The sequence below is a fragment of the Hemitrygon akajei genome, chromosome 2 (genome assembly GCF_048418815.1).
Source record: "Hemitrygon akajei chromosome 2, sHemAka1.3, whole genome shotgun sequence".
Classification (NCBI taxonomy): Eukaryota; Metazoa; Chordata; class Chondrichthyes; order Myliobatiformes; family Dasyatidae; genus Hemitrygon; species Hemitrygon akajei.
This window is the reverse complement of record NC_133125.1, coordinates 163,973,521-163,993,711: the sequence shown is the minus strand read 5'-3', so window position 1 is coordinate 163,993,711 and position 20,191 is coordinate 163,973,521. Positions and strand designations below refer to the sequence as shown.

The 20,191-nt window shown below is 43.3% G+C and overlaps 1 protein-coding gene across 1 annotated transcript; it reads right to left on the bottom strand.

Moving 5' to 3' along the window:
- Positions 1–6,372: 6,372 nt before the first annotated feature.
- On the bottom strand, positions 6,373–19,674 carry LOC140717694 (E3 ubiquitin-protein ligase TRIM39-like). The gene is made up of 6 exons (XM_073031357.1): positions 19,249–19,674; positions 19,070–19,165; positions 18,755–18,988; positions 12,429–12,451; positions 10,668–10,780; positions 6,373–9,047 (listed from the first exon to the last, which is right to left on the bottom strand). The coding sequence occupies exons 1-6, from the start codon at positions 19,657–19,659 to the stop codon at positions 8,518–8,520; spliced, it is 1,407 nt and encodes a 468-aa protein (XP_072887458.1). The 5' UTR covers positions 19,660–19,674; the 3' UTR covers positions 6,373–8,517.
- Between the last annotated feature and the right edge of the window lie 517 nt (positions 19,675–20,191).

The window sequence follows — 20,191 nt, the reverse complement described above, 5'->3', positions numbered from 1 at the left end:
GAAATTGCTGGGTCCCTGGCTGTGATATTTCAAACACTGAACATAGAACAGTACCGCACAGGAACAGGCCATTTTGCCCACGCTGTCTATGCTGGCCATGATGTAATCACGTTTGCCTGCAAATGATCCATATCTTCCATTCCCTGTCTGTTCATCTCCCTGTTTAAATGCCTGTTAAACATCACAATAATATCTGCTTCCATCACTCCCCATCCCAGCCGTGCATTCCAGGAAGATACCACTCATTGTGTCCAAAAAGCATGCCTTGAACATCCCAGTTCAACTTTGACCCTCTTACTTTAAAGATTTACCCTTCACGTGGTGTCCTCAGGGAGATTACACTGTTTCATAATGAGAAGAATAAGAGGTGTTCTCGCTGGTACAGACACAGTCTCTCTGGGTATTGACAGGGTAGAGGCAGGAATGATGTTTCCCCTGGATGGGGTGTGGAACCAGGGAGTCGCAGGTTCAAAGTCAGAGGTCGCCTCAGCAAGACCAAGATGAGGAAAAATTCCTCTCCCAGTGTGTGGTGAATCTTTGGAATTCTCTACAAAAGATTTCTGGATTGAAGAGGAAAAGCGATGATGGGATGGTGCAGGAAATTGGCACTGAGGTCAATGATCAGCCATGTTCTGAGTGAAGGGCAGAGCAGGAGCAAGGGGCCGAATGGCCATAACTGCTCCTGTTTCTCATTTTCTTGAAACACAAATCGATCTTTGTGTCCATTAATTATTTGATCTTCAGTCTGTTGGGTTACACAGGGGAGCGGTAACCAATGCACTCTGTGTAGAACATCCTCTGTACCCCGTGTTGACTGTATTCACTCCACTGTCTCCAATGCATGTAACAGTATGCAGTTTGTTGTGTTCATTGTTTTTGTATCCAGTGAGAAACACGTCTGTGTAAGTACCCGGGACACTTTACTGCATTTACACAGCGACTGTACCTAAATACCAGTTGTTGTTGTTGACTGCTGAACACAGAACATTGAACAATACAGCACAGGAACAGGCCAATCGGCCCACAACTCTGTGCTGAACATTGTGCCGATTCAGTCTCATTCCATCTGCCTGTACGTGGTCCACAACCCTCCATTCCCTGACTCTTCATGTGTCTGTCTAAATGTCACTGAAATATTGTTGTTGTATCTGTTTCCACCTCCTCCCGCCAACATAGGCACCTACCATTCTCCGTTTAAAACAAACCTGCCTTCTCCAACTCCTTTAAACCTTCTGCTCTCACCTTCTATTTGCTCCCTGTAGGATTTGACATTCCCACACTGAGGATAAAGAGACTCCGACTGTCTGTCATATCTGTGTCAGTTGTTAACTGTTTCCTCGACAGCTGCTGAATCACTTGTGATCCCCTCAGTCTGTGATGCTCCCTCTGTGGTAAGAAGACGGGGGTGGGGTGTACCAGAGTAATTCCCCACAACCCCTGCTGGACAGTGGGGAGCGGCGAGTGTGCACTTGGCATCTGTTGACACACTCCGTCCCGACTGGGTGAAAGCAGCGTGAGAGAGCGAATAACTGGAGTAATACCCCCACCTGCTGGCCACACAGAGAAATGCACCTTCTCCAGCATTCTCACAGTGTTGCCTGCAAAGTAAAGGTCAGTCATAAAGTAGTTCAGAACTGTATTTAGATCAAAAGTATAACTGAGGAGATAAAAGGTCCCCTAAATTATCAGTGTCTGTGTGGAACCATGGGAGATTGGTAAGGTCTGATGACTTGCCTATGATTAAAATGATGGGTTGGAATTTAGGGAATTTGTTGAATTTTCCAACATCTACATTTCCGTCCGATCTGACGTTCTGCTGTTCCGTAAAACATTAATTAATGGTTGATAATTTGTAAGGAGCCTGGAATGCATGGGTTTCCTCCTACAGTCCAAAGAAAGTCTGGTCAGTAGCTTAATTGATCATTGTAAATTGTCCTCTTATTAAGGGTTAAATTGGGGGTTGCTGGAAGAGATCAAACTGTATCTCTGAATGAAAATAGATTTCTACTCAATAGCCTTTCTTCTGAACTGCGAAATGTTAGAACTGAGTCAGATTTTATTTTGTGGAGAAATGGAGCTGGGGAGAGCCTGTGACTGGATGAATTGCACAAGTGCCACGATTATTCTGATTTGATAAGCTTCAAGCTTCTGTGTCTATCCTCGTGTAGGCGGGATTAGTTCCCTTTTCGCCATTCGAGATCTATTATTTACGTCCCTATTCTCAAAGGCATGTGAGTGAATGAATGGTAGAAACTTTACAAAATGGGAGACCACTCGGCCCATCATCTCTGTGTCTCCCGTATCAAAGTCAGTACAATTCCGTAATGAGTCCACTTCACGGGTCAAGTGCACATCAAGTACATTTCAAATGCTACGAGCCTCAAGTCAAGTTGAGTTTGTTGTCATGTGCTCGAGTACGATGAGGTACAGGTATGTTGAGAAACGAGTCTGCAGCAGAATTAGAAGCACATGGGCACAGACAGAGAGACCATAAAAGACAGTGAAGAAGGAGAGAAATTAAGACCGCAAAAACAAGACCTTGGTGAAAAAAGACAGTCAGAGACAAAGCTACACACACAAAATGCCGGAAAATTCAGCAGGCCGAGCAGCATCTACGGAACTGAATAAACAGTTGGCGTTTTGGGCCAAGACCCTTCTTCAGGACTGGAGAGGAAGGGGAGAAGTCAGAGTATACCCAGACACACTGATTCCAGTCTGGAAGGTCTGATAAGAGCAAGACATATACCATTAATCAAAATCATTTGCAATATGTGATCATAGACTGCCCTGAGATTCCTTTTCTTCGAGGCTTTACAGTAGAGCAGAGAAATACAACAGAATCAATGGAAAACTACACACAAAGACTGACAATGTGCAAAAGAAGGCAAACTGAGAAGATACAAAATAAGTAAATTTACAGACAAATAAACATTAAATACTGAGAAGATGAGTTGTAGGAAGTGAGCTCACAGGTTGTGGACTGGGTTCAGAACTGAGGTGCATGAAGTTATCCACACTGGTTCAAGAGTCTGATGGCTGAAGGGTAATAACTGGTGGGGAGTGTCCTAAGGAACCTGTACCTCCTTTCTGATGGTAGCTGCAGAAGTGTGCACGGCCTGGATGTTGGGGGTCCTTGATGATGGATGCTGCTTCCTTGTAGATGTGCTTTACCTGTTGACAGTACTATACCCACTACTTATTGCAGGCTTTTCCATTCTTGTGCATTTCCATTAGTAAGGCACTAGGAAATACCGAGGGACCTTGGTGTCCGGGACTAGGGGTCTGTGAAGATACCAGCACGGATGGTGAAGAAAGGATATTGGATGCTGGCTTACACTAGGCAGGGCATGGAACATACTGTAAAAGTGCTGCGGTAATAGAACAATTTTATAAAACTTTGGTTAGGCCACCTCTAGTGTGTTGTGTGCATTCCTGATCACCACACTGTAGCAAGACATGATAACGCTGAAAGGGGGTGCAAAGGAGATTTAGTAGATGTTGCCTGTGATGGAACGCTTCAGTAAGCTGGAAAGACTGGGTTTGTGATCCTTGGTAGAGGAGGAGGAACAGGACCTGATAGAGGTTACAAAATTATAAGAGTATATATCGGTTTGCCAGCAGGAGTTGAACAGGTACTTTGGATCTGTCTTCACTAGGGAATCAATCTCCCAGATGTAACAGTGGCCAGAGGACCTAGGGTAACGGAGGAACTGAAGGAAATTCACATTAGGCAGACAATGGTGTTTGGTAGACTGATGGCACTGAAGGCTGATAAATCCCCAGAGTCTGATGGTCTGCATCCCAGGGTACTTAAGGAGCTGGCTCTAGAAACCATAGATGCACTGGTAATCATTTCCCAATGTGCTATAGATTCAGGATAAGTTCCTGTGGCTTGGAGGGTAGATAATGTTATCCCACTTTTTAAGAAAGGAGGGAGAGAGAAAACAGGGAATTATAGACCATTTAGCCTGACATCAGTGGAGGGAAAGATGCTAGAGTCAATTATAAAAGATGAAATAATGGCACATTTGGATAGCAGTAACAGGATTGGTCCGAGTCAGCATGGATTTACGAAGGAGAAATCATACTTGACTAATCTTCTGGAATTTTTTGAGGATATAATTATGAAAATGGACAAGGGAGAGCCAGTGGATGTAGTGTACCTGGACTTTCAGAAAGCCTTTGATAAGGTCCCACATAGGAGATTAGTGAGCAAAGTTAGAGCACATTGTATTGGGGGCAGGGTACTAACATGGATAGAAAATTGGTTGGCAGACAGGAAACAAAGAGTAGGGATTAACGGGTCCTTTTCAGAATGGCAGGCAGTGACTAGTGGGATACCGCAAGGCTCGGTGCTGGGACCTCAGCTATTTACAATATACATTAATGATTTAGATGAAGGGATTCAAAGTAATATTAGCAAATTTGCAGATGACACAAAACTGGGTGGCAGTGTGAAATATGAGGAGGATGTTATGAGAATGCAGGGTGACTTGGATAGGTTGGGTGAATGGGCAGATGCAGTTTAATGTGGATAAATGTGAGGTTATCCACTTTGGTGGCAAGAACAGGAAGGCAGATTACTATCTGAATGGTGTCAAGTTCGGAAAAGGGGAAGTACAACGAGATCTAGGTGACCTTGTTCATCAGTCACTGAAAGTAAGCATGCAGGTACAGCAGGCAGTGAAGAAAGCTAATAGCATGTTGGCCTTTATAACAAGAGGAATTGAGTATAGGAGCAAAGAGGTCCTTCTGCAGCTGTACAGGGCGCTGGTGAGACCACACCTCGAATATTGTTTTCAGTTTTAGTCTCCAAATTTGAGGAAGGACATTCTTGCTATTGAGGGAGTGTAGCGTAGTCCTAGGTTAATTCCCGGGATGGCGGGACTGTCATATGTTGAAAGATTGGAGCGACTGGGCTTGTATACATTGGAATTTAGAAGGATGAGAGGGGATCTGACTGAAACATATAAGATTATTAAGGGATTGGACACGCTAGAGGCAGGAAACATGTTCCCAGTGTTGGGAGAGTCCAGAACCAGAGGCCACAGTTTAAGAATAAGGGGTAGACTATTTAGAACTGAGTTGAGGAAAAACTTTTTCACCCAGAGACTTGTGGATCTGTGGAATGCTGTGCCTCAGAAGGCAGTGGAGGCCAATTCTCTGGATGCTTTCAAGAAAGAGTTAGATAAAGCTCTTAAAGATAGCGGGGTCAATGGATATGGGGAGAAGGCAGGAACGGGGGTACTGATTGTGGATAATCAGCCATGATCACAGTGAACAGCAGTGCTGGGTCAAAGGGCCAAATGGCCTACTCCTGCACTTATTGTCTATAATTTTTTTCTTCATAACAATGACACCTAAAAACAAGAGGCATAGGGTTAAGGTGAGAAGTAAGGAAATTAGTAGGGAACTGTTTTCATGTGGAGAGTGATTGAGATCCAAAACATCATCTACTTCTATAGAGCATGGTAGGGCAGATACCATCACAATGTTTAATGAATATCCAGACAATCGATGGAAACACTAAGCCATAGAAACCCATATATGAACCACTGGCAATTGGATTCATATAGATGCAGTCACGAGGACTCCATTAGGACTTTAAGAAGATTTGGTATGTCACCAAAAAGTCTTTGAAACTTCTACAATGGAGAATGTCCTGTCCAGTCATATCACAGCATGTCACTGCAGAGGGTTGCAGGAGGCTGCGGAAGATTGTAGACTCAGCCAGGTCCATCATGGGCACAATCCTCCCCACCGTCAGCGATATCTCCAGGAGACGGTGTCTCAAGAATGTGGCGTCCATCATGAACAACCCTCACCGTGGTCCAATGCCCCCTTCTCGTTCCCAACAGAGAGGGGGGTTCAAGAACCTGAGAATCCACTTTCAACATTTTAATAACAGCCTCTTCCCCTCCACCATCAAAGAACCCAAACACACTACACCATTTTTTTACTTTTGCACTGTTTATTTATTTTGTAATTGGTGGTAATTTTATATTTCTGCACTGGACTGCAACTGCAAAGCAAAAGTAAATGTTCATGACGTAAGCCAATGATACTAAAGCTGATTCTGATTCAGACTCTAGGGTACTTTATGATCAGGAAGGATATGAGGGGTGAGATGCATGGCTCTACAACTCTCTGTAGTTCTATGAACTCTGAACCATATGATCAATATTGTCCTCATTATTTTCTCGGGATCTCAGTATCTTTGTTTTTATTTCCACAGTTTGTCATATTCTGCACATAATTACTTGACAGTCTTAGCTTACATATAGTTTTTTGTAAGTTATATTTTATTTCTTTATTTTCAAGTAAGTGCCTGCAAAAAAAACTTCAAGGCAGTATATAGCAACATATACATAGTTTGAGAATAAATTTTACTTTGACTTTTTATTAACAATGGTTTTTCTGGAAGGTAAGGGAAGGGAAAAGGCAGATACGCCTCTAAGAAGCTGAAGCTACCTGTGAAATTTGTAATTAGGGTAAAGTGCAAATGCAGGTTCTCTTTGGGAACCTGGCTCTCTCTACCCCTCTGTGGGATACGTGGAACATTCCTTGTTTCAGTACCTGCTGATCCCATGCTCGCCTCTTTCCCCTGTACAGTGATGCTGTGTTGGCACTGCTCTTGTACCTAGTTTGAAAGTTTCATCACTCTCGCCCCCAAGTCACAGCAAATTCTCACTTTTAGCTGCTCTATTTCTGAATCCTCACTTTCACTTGCTCTATTTCAGCCTCTGCCCTTCCCTAACTAGCTTTCTCCATCTCACTGTCAGCGTCTCAGCCAGCTACCAGTACCCACCGCAAGGACATAGATTCCAACAGTTACCACGAATGAACTGTTTCATTTTCTGCTCCCTCTGTGGACTCATTTTATCCAACCAGCATATGTGGTTCACTCTACGTTCTGATGATGAATGTAAGAAATAGGAGCAGAAGTCGGCCATCTGTCCTGTTGTGCCTCTCCACTATTCAATGAGATCAGGAGTGATCTGGCTGTGGACACAGTTCTGCCTACCTACAATGCAAATCTTCATCTAACGGTGTCCTAAACGTATTGAAGTGGACTCTGCTACTTCCCTGGGCAGAGAATTGTACTGATTCACAGCTCTCTGGGAAGAACGGATTCTCCTCATCTCCATCCGAAATCTATTCCCCCAAATCCTGAGGCTTTGTCCCCTAGTTCCAGTCTTAGAACATTAGGTTTTATGATGGAGCTTGAACATCTCAAGAGCCAAAGCCCCTCAGAACTACAGCCTGAATTTATAGCTTCAATACATGTGATTTGGAGACGTCTTCCTCTCTCGTCAACCATTGATTCCCCTCTAATGCTGCTGAAAGGACCTTCCCACTCTGACCTCTGTCTTTTGTCTTGTGGTCTATTCCTACATGTCTCACCATTAGGCTGAAGAGTTACATCACATCTTCTGAATGGACCTATTACAAACTTCAATTCTCAATTAATTTCTTTATGCTAATTAGTTAGTTCTTGTACCTCACATTCCAGGATATTTGGTTTTCATTCCGACTTGCATGACGATTTCTAATTCAATTCCTCCTTCCCGTTTGCACCTCCCCCAAGTTCACCTTCCTCGTTCTCTTTCAACACCGATACGCACTATATGTCATTCACACTTCCCCAGGATTTGTCCTACCATAGACCTTCCTCTTTGTCCCCTCCATCCCTTCCCTATTTCTCTGCAGCAAAACAGAAAATGGGTTCTCCTGGGATTCATCCTATCACAGACCTTCCCCTCTTTCCCTCCACCTTTTCCATATTACCCTGCAACAAAACAGAAAATGGGGTTCTTTTCCAATTCTTTCCAGTTCACTGAACTGAAATGTTAATTTCATCTCTCTCTCTTTCTCTAAGGTCTGATCTACTGGATATTTCCATCATGATTTTAACGGAAGAAGTCAGGTGCTTTACAATGTGGACAAAATATAAACTGTTGTGAAAACTCATTGGATCAAGCAGCATTTGTAGAGGCAAAGGGATGGTGGACGTTTTGAATCAAGAACCAACCAGGTGCAATATCTCAACCCAAAATGCTGAGAGTCCAGTGGATGCTGCCGCTTTTTATTAAAACTCCAGAAAAAAAGTTTTCTAAAAACTTCATTTAAACTTCATCATCTGCATCTTGAGTCTTCAGGAATTTAGGACTACCTGAGTCAGTGGATTTTAGGACCCAGTTTAGGGGGAAGATGACCCAGAGGCTCAGATCCCGCTAACTGTGGCTGCAGCTGAATACGTGGACCCCGCAATTGTTTCAATCTTTATACGTTCAAGGAGCATTCCTCTTCTGTACAGAATGCAAATTACAGATTAAAGTTAATAAATCAACAGCTCCAATTATAGTCGCTATTTATTTTGATTCCCTACATTTCCACTGGTTTTAAATCCTGCCTCTTTGGGAATGCAGAATCTAGGAACAAAATGGAACCAGTTCAGCTCCAATTTGTCAAAGTAGTTTTTGCTTGACAACCCCTGAACCCTGCAACCCTACACTATTATGGGTCCAGAATAGAACTGGAGCAGACTCTCAGCCAGTCTCCATCCCCAGTGCCAAAGAAAGGATAAAGTGTCTCCATGAATTTATTCCCAGTGAAGGTGTGGAGATGTGTCTTGGTCTCCACATTGTAAAATGAAACTGTGCCGGATTCGTAACTGAGATAAACTCCCACCCTCCCGGGGATGGGACTGGGAAGGAGATGGGACTCAGGGGAGGTGGAAACATAAAACTTGAAACCTTCCCGCCCAATACTCCACACTCCAGTCTCTGGGATCATGTCTTCCTCTCCCTCCCTCTCCATAGACTCTGTGGCGACTCCCAGACTCCAGCGCTGATTCCCAGCCACCTGCACCTCCCAGTAATGTCTTCCCGATGTGAATCCCTCCGATCCCAGCACACAATGCGCAAATGTGATCCTCTTCCTGGTGTCAGAGAGAGTCTTCAGCCTCTCGGTCCATCTCACACTCTTCCGATCTTGAGACACCTCAAGCCCTGGGCCTGCTGTTTCCACATCCAAGGTCACAGAATCTGGTGGGGGGTGGAAGCAGAGAATTAGAGAGTTCCCGGCCATCAGAGAGGGGTGAGACTCGTTCAGCGCAGCTTTGGGTCCAGGAGAGAAATTACTCATGCAGCCATCTTCATGGGAAGGTTGAAACCAGGGAAGGGAATGTTCGGGCCAAGTGATCAACTGAGAAGGAGAGTGGTCAAGTGCGTTGGTTTTCGCAAAACAACAATAAACTAATGACTTCTAAGTATTAGATTCATAGGCTCATATGGCAGGGAAACAGGCTATTCACTCCAACCATTCCATGCTGACCATGTTGACTGCCTGATCTAGTCCCAGTGGCCCTTTTCCAACTAAACCTTTCCTATCCAAATTTATTTCTCAGCATTGTACTTCTACCCAACTCTAACACTTCCTCCAGCAACTTGTTCCACAAACACACCTCACATCCCCTTTGAATCTTTCCTGTCTCACCTTAGGGCCCTGACACCGCAGGAAAGAAGACATTCACGTTACTTACAATTCTCCTGATTTTATACACCTCATCAGATCACCCCTCAGCCTCCTACACTCCAGGGCAGAAAGCAATTTAGTGAAAGTCAGCAGCTCCTGAAAGTCCTAAGCATTGAGGGGTTGCCATTAAAAAAAATCTAGAGACATCTCACAGCTGACTGACATCACTCAAGAATCTGTGGGTAGCTCAGGGCACTGGACATTCACATTGGAATTTGTCATACTGTGATGAAAAACTTCCTTACAGCAACAGCAGCACAGACACACAACATTATATAAGCAGCAATCACAAGGAAAACAAATTAAACACAAGCTTAACCAAAAAAAAAAGAACCTTGGGGCCTGTCTGTTCTTTAAATAATGCAGAGATTTTTATTCCAGCAACCTGGACAGCGTTTCCTGTTTATGAACTCAACTTTCTTAGTAAAACTCAGGGCCAAACCTGGATGAAGAAATACAGATAAAGAGGAGAGACAGGGAGAAAATCTTTGGATCTGGAACAGACCTTCTGGGAGTTTTCGAGAGATGTTCTCACCCCAAAGCCAAGTGCTGGGGCTTCCAATGGATCAATCAAAACATAAGTCATAGGGAACATAATATTAAGTGGACAGACAGATCACTGCATAAGCAACACATGCAGAATGCTGGAGGACTCAGTGTCTTGGGTTGAGATTGAACAGTGACTTTGATGTCATTGCAATTTGGACCAGGTGGCGTGAGAAGACTGGGAAAGAAAGGTCATTTGGGTGTTTATTTTTTATCCGCTATGTTGGATATAAGACCATTAGGAGCATAACTAGGCCATTTGGTCCATCGAGTCTGCTCCATTGATTTATTATCCCTCAAAATCCCATTCTCCAGCCTTTCTCTCTGCATCCTTTGGCACTCTTGCTAATCAAGAACCCAGACATCTCCGTGTTAAATATACCCAATGAACTTGGAGAAATATTTGCAGAAATGGGAACTTCCACTTTGTAAACTGAGGGGGAGGAAAATTGTTACAGGAGTAAAGTATTCATGCCAGTTAGAGTTGACTTATTTTCTTTAACAACTTAATGCATGAACATTCAATATGATTATTTAAATTAAAATGAAATGTATACTGCTATATACAAATATACAATATTTACCAGGCTGAATGTCATCAAGTATTTCCCACAAAGCTGTGAACGATGAAGAACCAATGGAATTTTCCATTGACAGGGCCCCTCCCGTGGCTGAATCTGAAAGGTCACTTCTGATCCTGCAAGTATTAAACAGATGGTTATAGAACATGGAACATAAAAGAACACAGCACAGTACAGGCACTTCAATCAACGAGGTTGTGCCGACACTTTAACCTACTCCAAAATCAATCTAACCCCTCTCTCCCTCACAGGCTTTCACTTCTCTTTCATCCATATGCCTGCCCAAGCATCCTCACTCTGCAACTGGATTCTTGACTTCCTAACCAGAAGACCACAATCTCTGTGGATTAGAAATAACATCTCCTCCTCGCTGACTCTCAATGCTGGCATACCTCAGGGATGTGTGCTTACCCACTGCTCTACTCTCTCTACACCCATGGCTTTATAGCTAGGCACTGCTCAAACGCCATCTATAAATTTTACAAAATCTACAGCCATTGTTGGCAGAATTTCAGATGGTGGTGAGAGAGCATACAGTAGCGAGATTTATCAGCTAGTGGAGTGGTGTCGCAGCAACAACCTTGCACGCAATGTCAGTGAGACCAAAGAACTTATTGTGGACTTCAGAAGGGGTAAGACGAGAGAACACAGACCAGTCCTCATCGACGGATCAGAAGTGGAAAAAGCAAGCAGTTTCAAGTTGCTGGGTGTTATCATCTCTGAGGCTCTAACTTGGTCCCAACATATCGATGCAGATACAAAGAAGGCATGACTGTGCTACACCTCATTGGGACTTGAAGAGATTTGGTATGTCAACAAATACCCTCACAAATTCTACAGGTGTACCATGGAGACCATTCTAACTAGATGTATAACTGCCCGCTATGGGGGGGATGGGGGGGGGCTACTGCACAAGATCAATGTAAGCTGCAGAAATTTGTAAATTTAGTCAGCTCCTTCACGGGCACTAACCTTCATAGTATCCAGGACATCTTCAAGGAGCAATTCCTCAAAAAGGTGGCATCCATCATTAAGGCCCCCCCATCACCCAGGTTATGTCCTCTTCTGATTGCTACCATCACAGTTTTTTTCCTATTATTATGTACAGCTGCAGCAAGGTTAACAAATTTCACGACAGATGCCAGTGATTTTAAACTTGATTCTGATTTTAAATAATAGTAAAAAAATAATAATTTATAAATATAAATGTAATAACATTATAAATTAAATATTATTTTCTCTGTTGCTTTTTACAAAGTTCTACATTTGCAAAGGATACATGCCATTAAAGCAGCATCCATCACCAAGGACCCCCACCATAGAGGCCACGGTTTCTTCTCACTGCTGCCGTTGTGAAAGAGGTACAGGTTCCTTAGGTCCTACACTACCAAGTTCAGGAACAATTATTCCCCTTCACCACCAGTCTCCCGAACTGGTGTGGATAACATCACTCACCTCAACTCCTGCTCACTTTTAAGACTCTGCAACTTGTGTTCTCAATCTTATTTATTTACTTATTAGTTTATTTTTTATCATTTGCATTTTTTTATTCACAGTTTGTCTTTGTTGCACATTGGTTATGCATTAATTTTTGTTTGTGTGTAGTTTTTCATTGATTCTGTTCTATTTCTTTGTTCTACAAGAATGTCCACAAGAAAATGGATCTCAGGGTAGTATATGGTGTATATATGCGCTGCCTACTTTGATAATAAATTTACTTTGAACTTTGAAGTTGTACAAAGTATTAAAAAAAACCTGTCTTACCTACTCTTCTGATTAGCTTCTCCCTGGAAGAAATAAAACACAAGCTGGAATAAGTGTGTATCGACTGCCCACATCCAGGCAGTAGGATTTGCATTACACTTTCTGTAAATTGCTGATAATCCCAAATTCTCCCCACCAGCAACAGATGGAAGGGGAATAGTGCAGAAAGAGTACAGAAGTACAGGTGAAAGTGTAAAGAAGATTTACAAGAATGATGTTGCAGGTTAGAGAATAAAACTAACAGGAAATACTGTGCAAATTTAAGGGAGGAAAGACTTGTCTTATCAAAGGATTGATTGAAGACTTCAAAGTTACGAATGGATTTGATAGCATAGACTTTCAGAAGCAGGGCCCCGGTGAGTGTTGTAGAACAGAGGGACCTTGGAGCTCATTGCATGGGTTCCCTGAAAGTGGCATGGCTGGTAGACAAGGTGACAAAGGTTTAGCATCCTTCAACAGTCAAGGGACTGAGTATAGGAGTTGAAGGTCATGACGCAGTTACAAGATGCTGCTGAAACTACACTTGGAGTATTGTGTTCGGTCTTGGTCACCGTACTATAGGAAAGATGTTATGAAACTGGAAAAAGTGCAGAAAAGGTTTATAAGGATGTTGGTAGAATTTGAGGGACAACTGAGTTATAGGGAGCAATTGACAAGGCCAGGACTTTATTCCTTGGAGTGCAGGTGACTTTAAAGAGGTGTATAAAGTCATGAGGGACAGAGATAGGGTGAAAGCAATCAATCTTTTCCCCACTGTTGGGAAAACCAGAAACTGGGGGCATAGGTTTCAGTTGAGAGAGGAAAGATTTAATTGCTTGAAGGGGTACTTTTTTAACCCCAAAAAAGGGTGGTATGTATGTGGAATAAGTTGCCTGATGAAGTGGTTGAGGCACATACAATACCAAGTTATAAAAGGCTCTCAGACACAAGGATTGAGAATGTTATGAGCCAAATTCTGGGAAATGGGACTAGCTTAGATGGGCATCTTGGTTGCATGGACTAGTTGGGCCAGAGGGCCTGTTTCTGTGCTGTGATTTTTGACTCCATGACTCCATGTGGACATTTGCATGCGGCAGAGGGTATAAATTGCAGAGTAAAGATTTTTAAAGGTTACCTCTATTTGTTACTTATACTTTGAAACATATAGTCCAATGCATCAGCAACCAAAACGTGGCAGCCCGCAAGTGTCACCACACTTATGGCATAAACATAGCATGCCCACAACTTACTAGCCCTAACCCACACATCTTTCAAAAGTGGGAAACAGGAGCCCCCACATGGTCACAGGGAGAATGCACAATGTCCCAGCAGTGAAAATTGAACTGTGAATGCTGTTCGCTGATGCTGTAATCGTGTTACACTGACCACTATGCCTCCCCCGCCACTGAATGGTAACCTAGCAACCTGAAGTAATGGTTTGGTGATGTATGCTCAAGTCCCACCACAAGAGCTGAGGAATGTGAAGTCTGTGCATTGAATAAATGTGCGATTTGTTAGGTATAATATATCTGCAAGAAGAGTGATGAAACTGGACCCACAATAATAAGGCTGGAAGACTGTGCTGACATTATGCAGTGAAACTGGCTTGTGATCACAGTCTAGAAACTAAGAAAAATAACTACTCTGCATCATGTCTTGAGAGAAGCCAACTTTTAGAAGGCTCTGAGCGGGGCCGTGGCCTGCTGGAAATGGAGCAGCAATGTGGCACTTGGTTAGCCAGCTGGGGAGTTTGCCTATCAGAGTGTTAGGCTTTGTAGTTAAGTTTACAAAATACATGCTCTAAGTTTGAATTTTGTCCAGGATAGACTTGCACAAAGTTTTGTCTCCAGATGATATGAGTTTAGCTTGTTTCAACAATAGGTTCAGAGAAGTTTAAGAGCTTTTCTTTCCTCACTTACAATGTGCCCCCATTGTGCACATTACAATTTTGTCAGTCAGCTGACAGTCCTGACAAAGGGTCCTGGCCCAAAATGTTGACTCTTTATTCCTTTCCAGAAATGTTTCGTGGCCTGCTGAGTTTCTCCAGCATTTTGTGTGTGTTACTCTGGATTTCCAGCAGCTGCAGAATCTCTTATGTTTAAAAAAAATGGCTCAGAACAGTTTGTTCAGGTCAACAAGAAAAGGGGGAATCTCACAGACTAAAGGAATCAAAAGGAACTACGTTGTTTTTACTGGCTGTGAGGGTGGGAATTTACCTTTAAAATAACCCCAGGGTCAAACCTCCAGTGGTTAGATGAGATAAAAGGGGGAAGTATTTCAGACTTCAGATTATTTTGGATTTTGGAAGATAGCTTAGGATCGCCATCATTTCCACGACTGAGTTTATGTGCTGCTGGTAATCAGTCTTTGTCTTACACTTGTTCATCACATATGTGTACTGATGCAGTTATTCATTGAGTTAGATTTCATCAGCGACGATCTTGGCAAATTCATCAATGAACAGCAGATGCTTTATCACCACAAATCTTGAAAAATTTAATGCTATGCCTTTTCTTAAATTTCTGCAACCATCCAACTGAATGTTCAGAATTAACCTCAATTTTCAGTTTGTCATGATAGGTATTTGCATGTTTCACAATGAGCATACTAACTGGATCTTTCCAAGCACCATGTTGGAATTTTCCATTTGTGACATCATGTCAGCACTCAAAGAAAGGTCAGGTTTCAGAAGTTTTCAGATTTTAGAATTTCAGATAAGGGGTACTCAACCTGTGATAAGAAGAGAGCATGTCCTGGATGATGGGGGTCCTTAATGTCAAAGATTTATGGATTTTGAAATTGCAGATAAGGGGTACTCAACCAGTAATACGAAGAGAGCATGTCTTGGATGATGGGGGTCTTTAACAAAGGAAGCCACCTCTTTATGCATTGCCATTTGAAGACAGCCTTGATGCCGGGGGGTGGTGGGGGTGGGGGGGGTTAGTGCACGTGATGGAGCTGGCTGAGTTTGTAGCCCTCTGCAGCCACCCATCATTTTCACCCGGACTCGACCACATGGTTGCATCAGAGGCAATTTACAGCAGCCAATTAACCTACCATTCTGCATGTCTTTGGGACGAGGGAGGAAACGGGAGTACATGGCAGAAGCCCATGTGGTAATAGGTAGAGTTTGAAAACTCTGCCCACACAGACTGGAGGTAAGAACTGAATTGGAGGACTTGCTGGAGTGGTGAGAGCTCATTTTATGTCAGTCGTGGCTCTGTGCCACTTAGGGTTGGTGAGTCACCAGCTGATGTCAAGGTTCAACAGTTCATAGCTCAAACTAAATTTATTATCAAATGATGTACCTGTCAGAATATACTATCCTGAGATTAATTTTCTTCCAGGCATTCAGAGTGGAACAATGAAATACAGTAGAATGAATGAAAAAGTACACACAAAGACTGACAAACAATGTGTAAAAGAAGAGAAGATGCACAAATAAGAAATAGATAGACAGGTTAAATAGATAAGTAAATAAACAGATGCATGGCTGAGAGATAGATAGGCAAATAAATAAATAGTGTTGAGTACAATTTGTGGAGTCCGTGAAAGGGAGTCAGTTGTGGAATCAGTTCTGAGTGGAGTTACCTACGCTGGTTCAGGTGCCTGATGGTTGAAGGGCAATTACTGTTCCTAAACCTGTTGGTGTGGGACCTAAGGTGCTTGTACCTCCTTCCCAGTGGCAGCAGTGAGAAGAGAGTGTGGCCTGGGCGGTGGGGATGATGGATGCTGTTTTCTTCTGGCAGTGCTCTTTGTAGAGGTGCTCGATAGTGGGGAGGGCTCCTCCTGTGATGGACTGGGCTGTATCCGCTGCAGCACAGCAGCTAGACCGGTGAGACAGGGCCTATAGTTAGGGAGTTGAACTGCTCATTCATCCTGTCAGTGGAGGCTTTATTGGCCCCTGGTTAGCCACAAGTATAAACAGTTGAAAGTGACAGATAGAGAACTGAGAATAAGTGAGACAGAAATGAAGATTACAGTAATCTCTTAAAATCATATAGAATAAGGAATTCTGGATCCTATAGGCAATGAAGCTACAAATAAAAGATGTTCTCCTGCCACACAGCCAACCTTCCCTGAATGGGACATGTGGCGCATAGCGATGAGCACGTGAATGGCTGGAAGAGCTAATCATTCAGAATGTTGCAATACATGAAAATTTTAAAAAAAGGTACTGGGAACCTAAAAATAAGGATTTTCCAACTGAAACTTTTCTTTTCCACTTAAAAAGAAACCCTGATAAGGATTTTTGAGACAGCTGGCACACATTATACTACTGACCCATTCTAAACAGAAAGTGGCGGGAGAATCCAGCCCTACGCCAATGTCCTCTAAACGGCTAGACTGTTGTCAAATTGCTCAGGGAAAGAAACCTGCTCTTCCAAAGCAGCATTGAGAAGGTAAAGCTCCTGGTGCAGTTTCATGAAAATTGTTACACGTCCCAGTCATATTTACTGTAAAAAAAAATATAGAGCAGCACGTTTTCTTTTGAAAAAATAATCAGTCCTCATGTTCTTTGATCACTGGTTGACTGATCATCAAAACCACTCTTTGAAATGGCCAAACCGGTCACTCAACACAAGAGTAATAAAGGGCCTTGTTACAACTTCCCCGCCAGAAAAATGAGTAAAATACATCAGTGCCCACTTTACTAGCTACTTAATAAAGGGGCCTCTGAGTGTTTGTTTGTGGTCGTCTGCTGCTGTAGCCCATCCACTTCAAGGTTCAACATGTTGTGCATTCAGAGGTACTCTTTTGCAAACAACTGTTGTAATGCCTGGCTATATGAGTTACCAATGACTTCCTGTCAATTTAAACCACTCTGGACATTCTCCTCTGACCTGACTAATTCAAAAGGTGTTTTTGCTCGCGGAGCTGCCCTGGATGTTTTTGTTGCTTCTCACAACTATTCTCTGCAAATTCTAGAGACAGTTGAGCATGAAGAAGGTCAGCAGTTTCTGAGACACTGCTTGGCACCAACAAGTCTTTCCCGGGCAGAATCACTCGGGTCACATTTTGTTCCCATTCTTAAGTTTGGTTTGAACAACAACTGGGTCCACACAGTAGGTTTATTCAGAAAGTCAGAAGGCATGGGATCCAGGGAACTTTGGCCAGGTGGATTCAGAATTGGCTTGCCTGCAGAAAGCAGAGGGTCGTGGTGGAAGGAGTACATTTGGATTGGAGGGTTGTGACTAGTGGAGTCCCACAAGGATCAATTCTGGGACCTCTACTTTTTGTGATTTTTATTAACGACCTGTATGTGGGGATAGAAGGGTGGGTTGGCAAGTTTGCAGATGAGAGGAAGGTTGGTGGTGTTGTGGATAGTGTAGAGGATTGTCGAAGATTGCAGAGAGACATTGATAGGATGCAGAAGTGGGCTGAGCAGTGGCAGATGGAATTCAACCCAGAGAAGTGTGAGGTGGTATGCTTTGGAAGGACAAACTTCAAGGCAAAGTACAAAGTAAATGGCAGGATACTTGGTAGTGTGGAGGAGCAGAGGGATCTGGGGGTACATGTCCACAGATCCCTGAAAGTTGCCTCACAGGTAGATAGGGTAGTTAAGAAAGCTTATGGGGTGTTAGCTTTCTTAAGTCGAGGGATAGAGTTTAAGAGACGCGATGTAATGATGCAGCTCTATAAAACTCTGGTTAGGCCACACTTGGAGTACTGTGTCCAGTTCTGGTCGCCTCAGTATGGGAAGGATATGGAAGCATTGGAAAGGTTACAAGAGGAGATTTACCAGGATGCTGCCTGGTTTAGAGAGTATGCATTATGATCAGAGATTAAGGGAGCTAGGGCTTCACTCTTTGGAGAGAAGGAGGATGAGAGGAGACATGATAGAGGTATACAAGATATTAAGAGGAATAGATAGAGTGGACAGCCAGTGCCTCTTCCCCAGGGCACGACTGCTCAATACAACAGGACATGTCTTTAAAGTAACGGGTGGGAAGTTCAAGGGGGATATTAGAGGAAGGTTTTTTACTTAGAGAGTGGTTGGTGCATGGAATGCACGCCTGAGTCAGTGGTGGAGGCAGATACACGAGTGAAATTTAAGACACTACTAGACAGGTATATGGAGGAATTTAAGGTGGGGGGGTATATGGGAGGCAGGGTTTAAGGGTCGGCACAACATTGTGGGCCAAAGGGCCTCTACTGTACTGTTCTATGAACATCTTGACCAAGTCTGAATGCTTTTATGCATTGAGATGCTGCCTCATGATTGGCTGATTAGATATTTGTATTAATGAGCAGGTGCACAGGTGGACCTCATAACATGACCTATTTCTGTGCTCTCGCCCATAATAGTGCAGCTTTGTCCACTAAACTGAAATGCAACCCCTCACCTTCAGAGATCCAAATCCATCTGTTTGCTCCATTTGCTCCTGCAACAACGAGAGTTCCTCCTGAATAGAATTCAACTTTTCCTGAATTTCCCGAAGATTTTTCTCCATTTTATCTATGATCTTTTCCTCTTGTGTCCTGAGATCTCTGATCAAAAGCTGTTCTTTCTCAGCGAGTTTCTTGCGTATTACAGCAAAGACTGCTGCGACGTGGGATTGTAAACAGCGCGACTGGCCCTATTAAATAAAATGCAAACATGTTTATGCAGAGCCGTGAATGAAACACCCAACCGAACTCTCAGAGAAGCAGAAGTTTACCTTAATCTCAGAAATCTTAATTCTTTGTTGCTTCTCCATTTTTAGAATTCCCAGTATTTGCTGTGTAAGTGCTTTCAGGGAAGATTCCGCCGGGTCCTGGAGTGTGAAAGAAAATTATCGAAAGAAAGACTTCAAGAATAAGTTTGACCGCGTTTGCAGGTGATGAAACTCCATTTTACCTTGTAAGTTTCCAAAGCTTCTTTAATCGGAAGGAAGCGGTGCTCTCTGTGTTCCCGCGCATCTCTACAGATCAGGCAGAGCAGCTTCTTGTCAGTTTCACAAAACAGCTTCAGTTCTTCCTCGTGTTCCTCGCAGTGAAGTTTATTTCCCTTCTCTTTCGGGTTCAGGTTTAAATTCCGAGCTTTCTCTGCCAGTCTCACTAAGGCCCGATTCACTCTGAGGATTGTTTCCTGAAACTGCTCTCTACATTCCGGGCAGGAGTTGTTTTCCTCACCTTCCCAACACTGTGTGATACAGGAGCGGCAGAAGTTGTGTCCACATTCCAGTGACACCGGATCGGTGAAGAAATCCAGGCAGATGGGGCAAATTAATTCCTCGATCCAACTCTCGACCTGTCCTTTCGAAGCCATGTTAATTTCCGGCACTTCGGGAACTGCTGAACCCCTGCAGTACCGCGATTTTCCACTAAACATGCTGTAATACTGAGCACCAAATACATCAATTTGCAAAACTGCATGTTTCCATGTACATGTAATAAATAAACCCTTCATTCCTTCTTTCTTTCGCTTCTTTCCTTCCTTCCTCCCTCCCACCCTTCCTTCCTTTCTCCCTTCCTCTTTTCCTTACTTCCTTCCCTGTGTTCTGCTTGGTTGCAACACCAGGACACCAATGGGATGTCCGGTTCATCTGATGAGATATTGGACCTGTTCGACACTGGAATCCTGTTATCTGGTTCTGTGTTTGGAAACTGGGATGAGACGGTTTGACTGGTCCAAAGTTTTCCCTAGTCTTTTCTTCGGCCCCTGAATTCCCACCCCCCTCCCCACACCTCCACGCCGCATTTTGCATGCCTTCACTTGCATTTATTGCTGTAGAGTTTCTTCAAAGTTAAAGTAAAGTTATTATCTTAAGTACATGCAAAACTAAGATTCATTTTCTTGC

Excerpts from the sequence above, each read along its gene's own strand:
- LOC140717694 (XM_073031357.1), bottom strand. The coding sequence starts at position 19,659 with ATGGCTTCGAAAGGACAGGTCGAGAGTTGGATCGAGGAATTAATTTGC. Across the intron at positions 18,989-19,069 it reads TTAAGATTTCTGAGATTAAG|GGCCAGTCGCGCTGTTTACA; the intron begins GTAAACTTCTGC and ends TTTATTTAATAG. Across the intron at positions 10,781-12,428 it reads GAAGCTAATCAGAAGAGTAG|GATCAGAAGTGACCTTTCAG; the intron begins GTAAGACAGGTT and ends TAATACTTGCAG.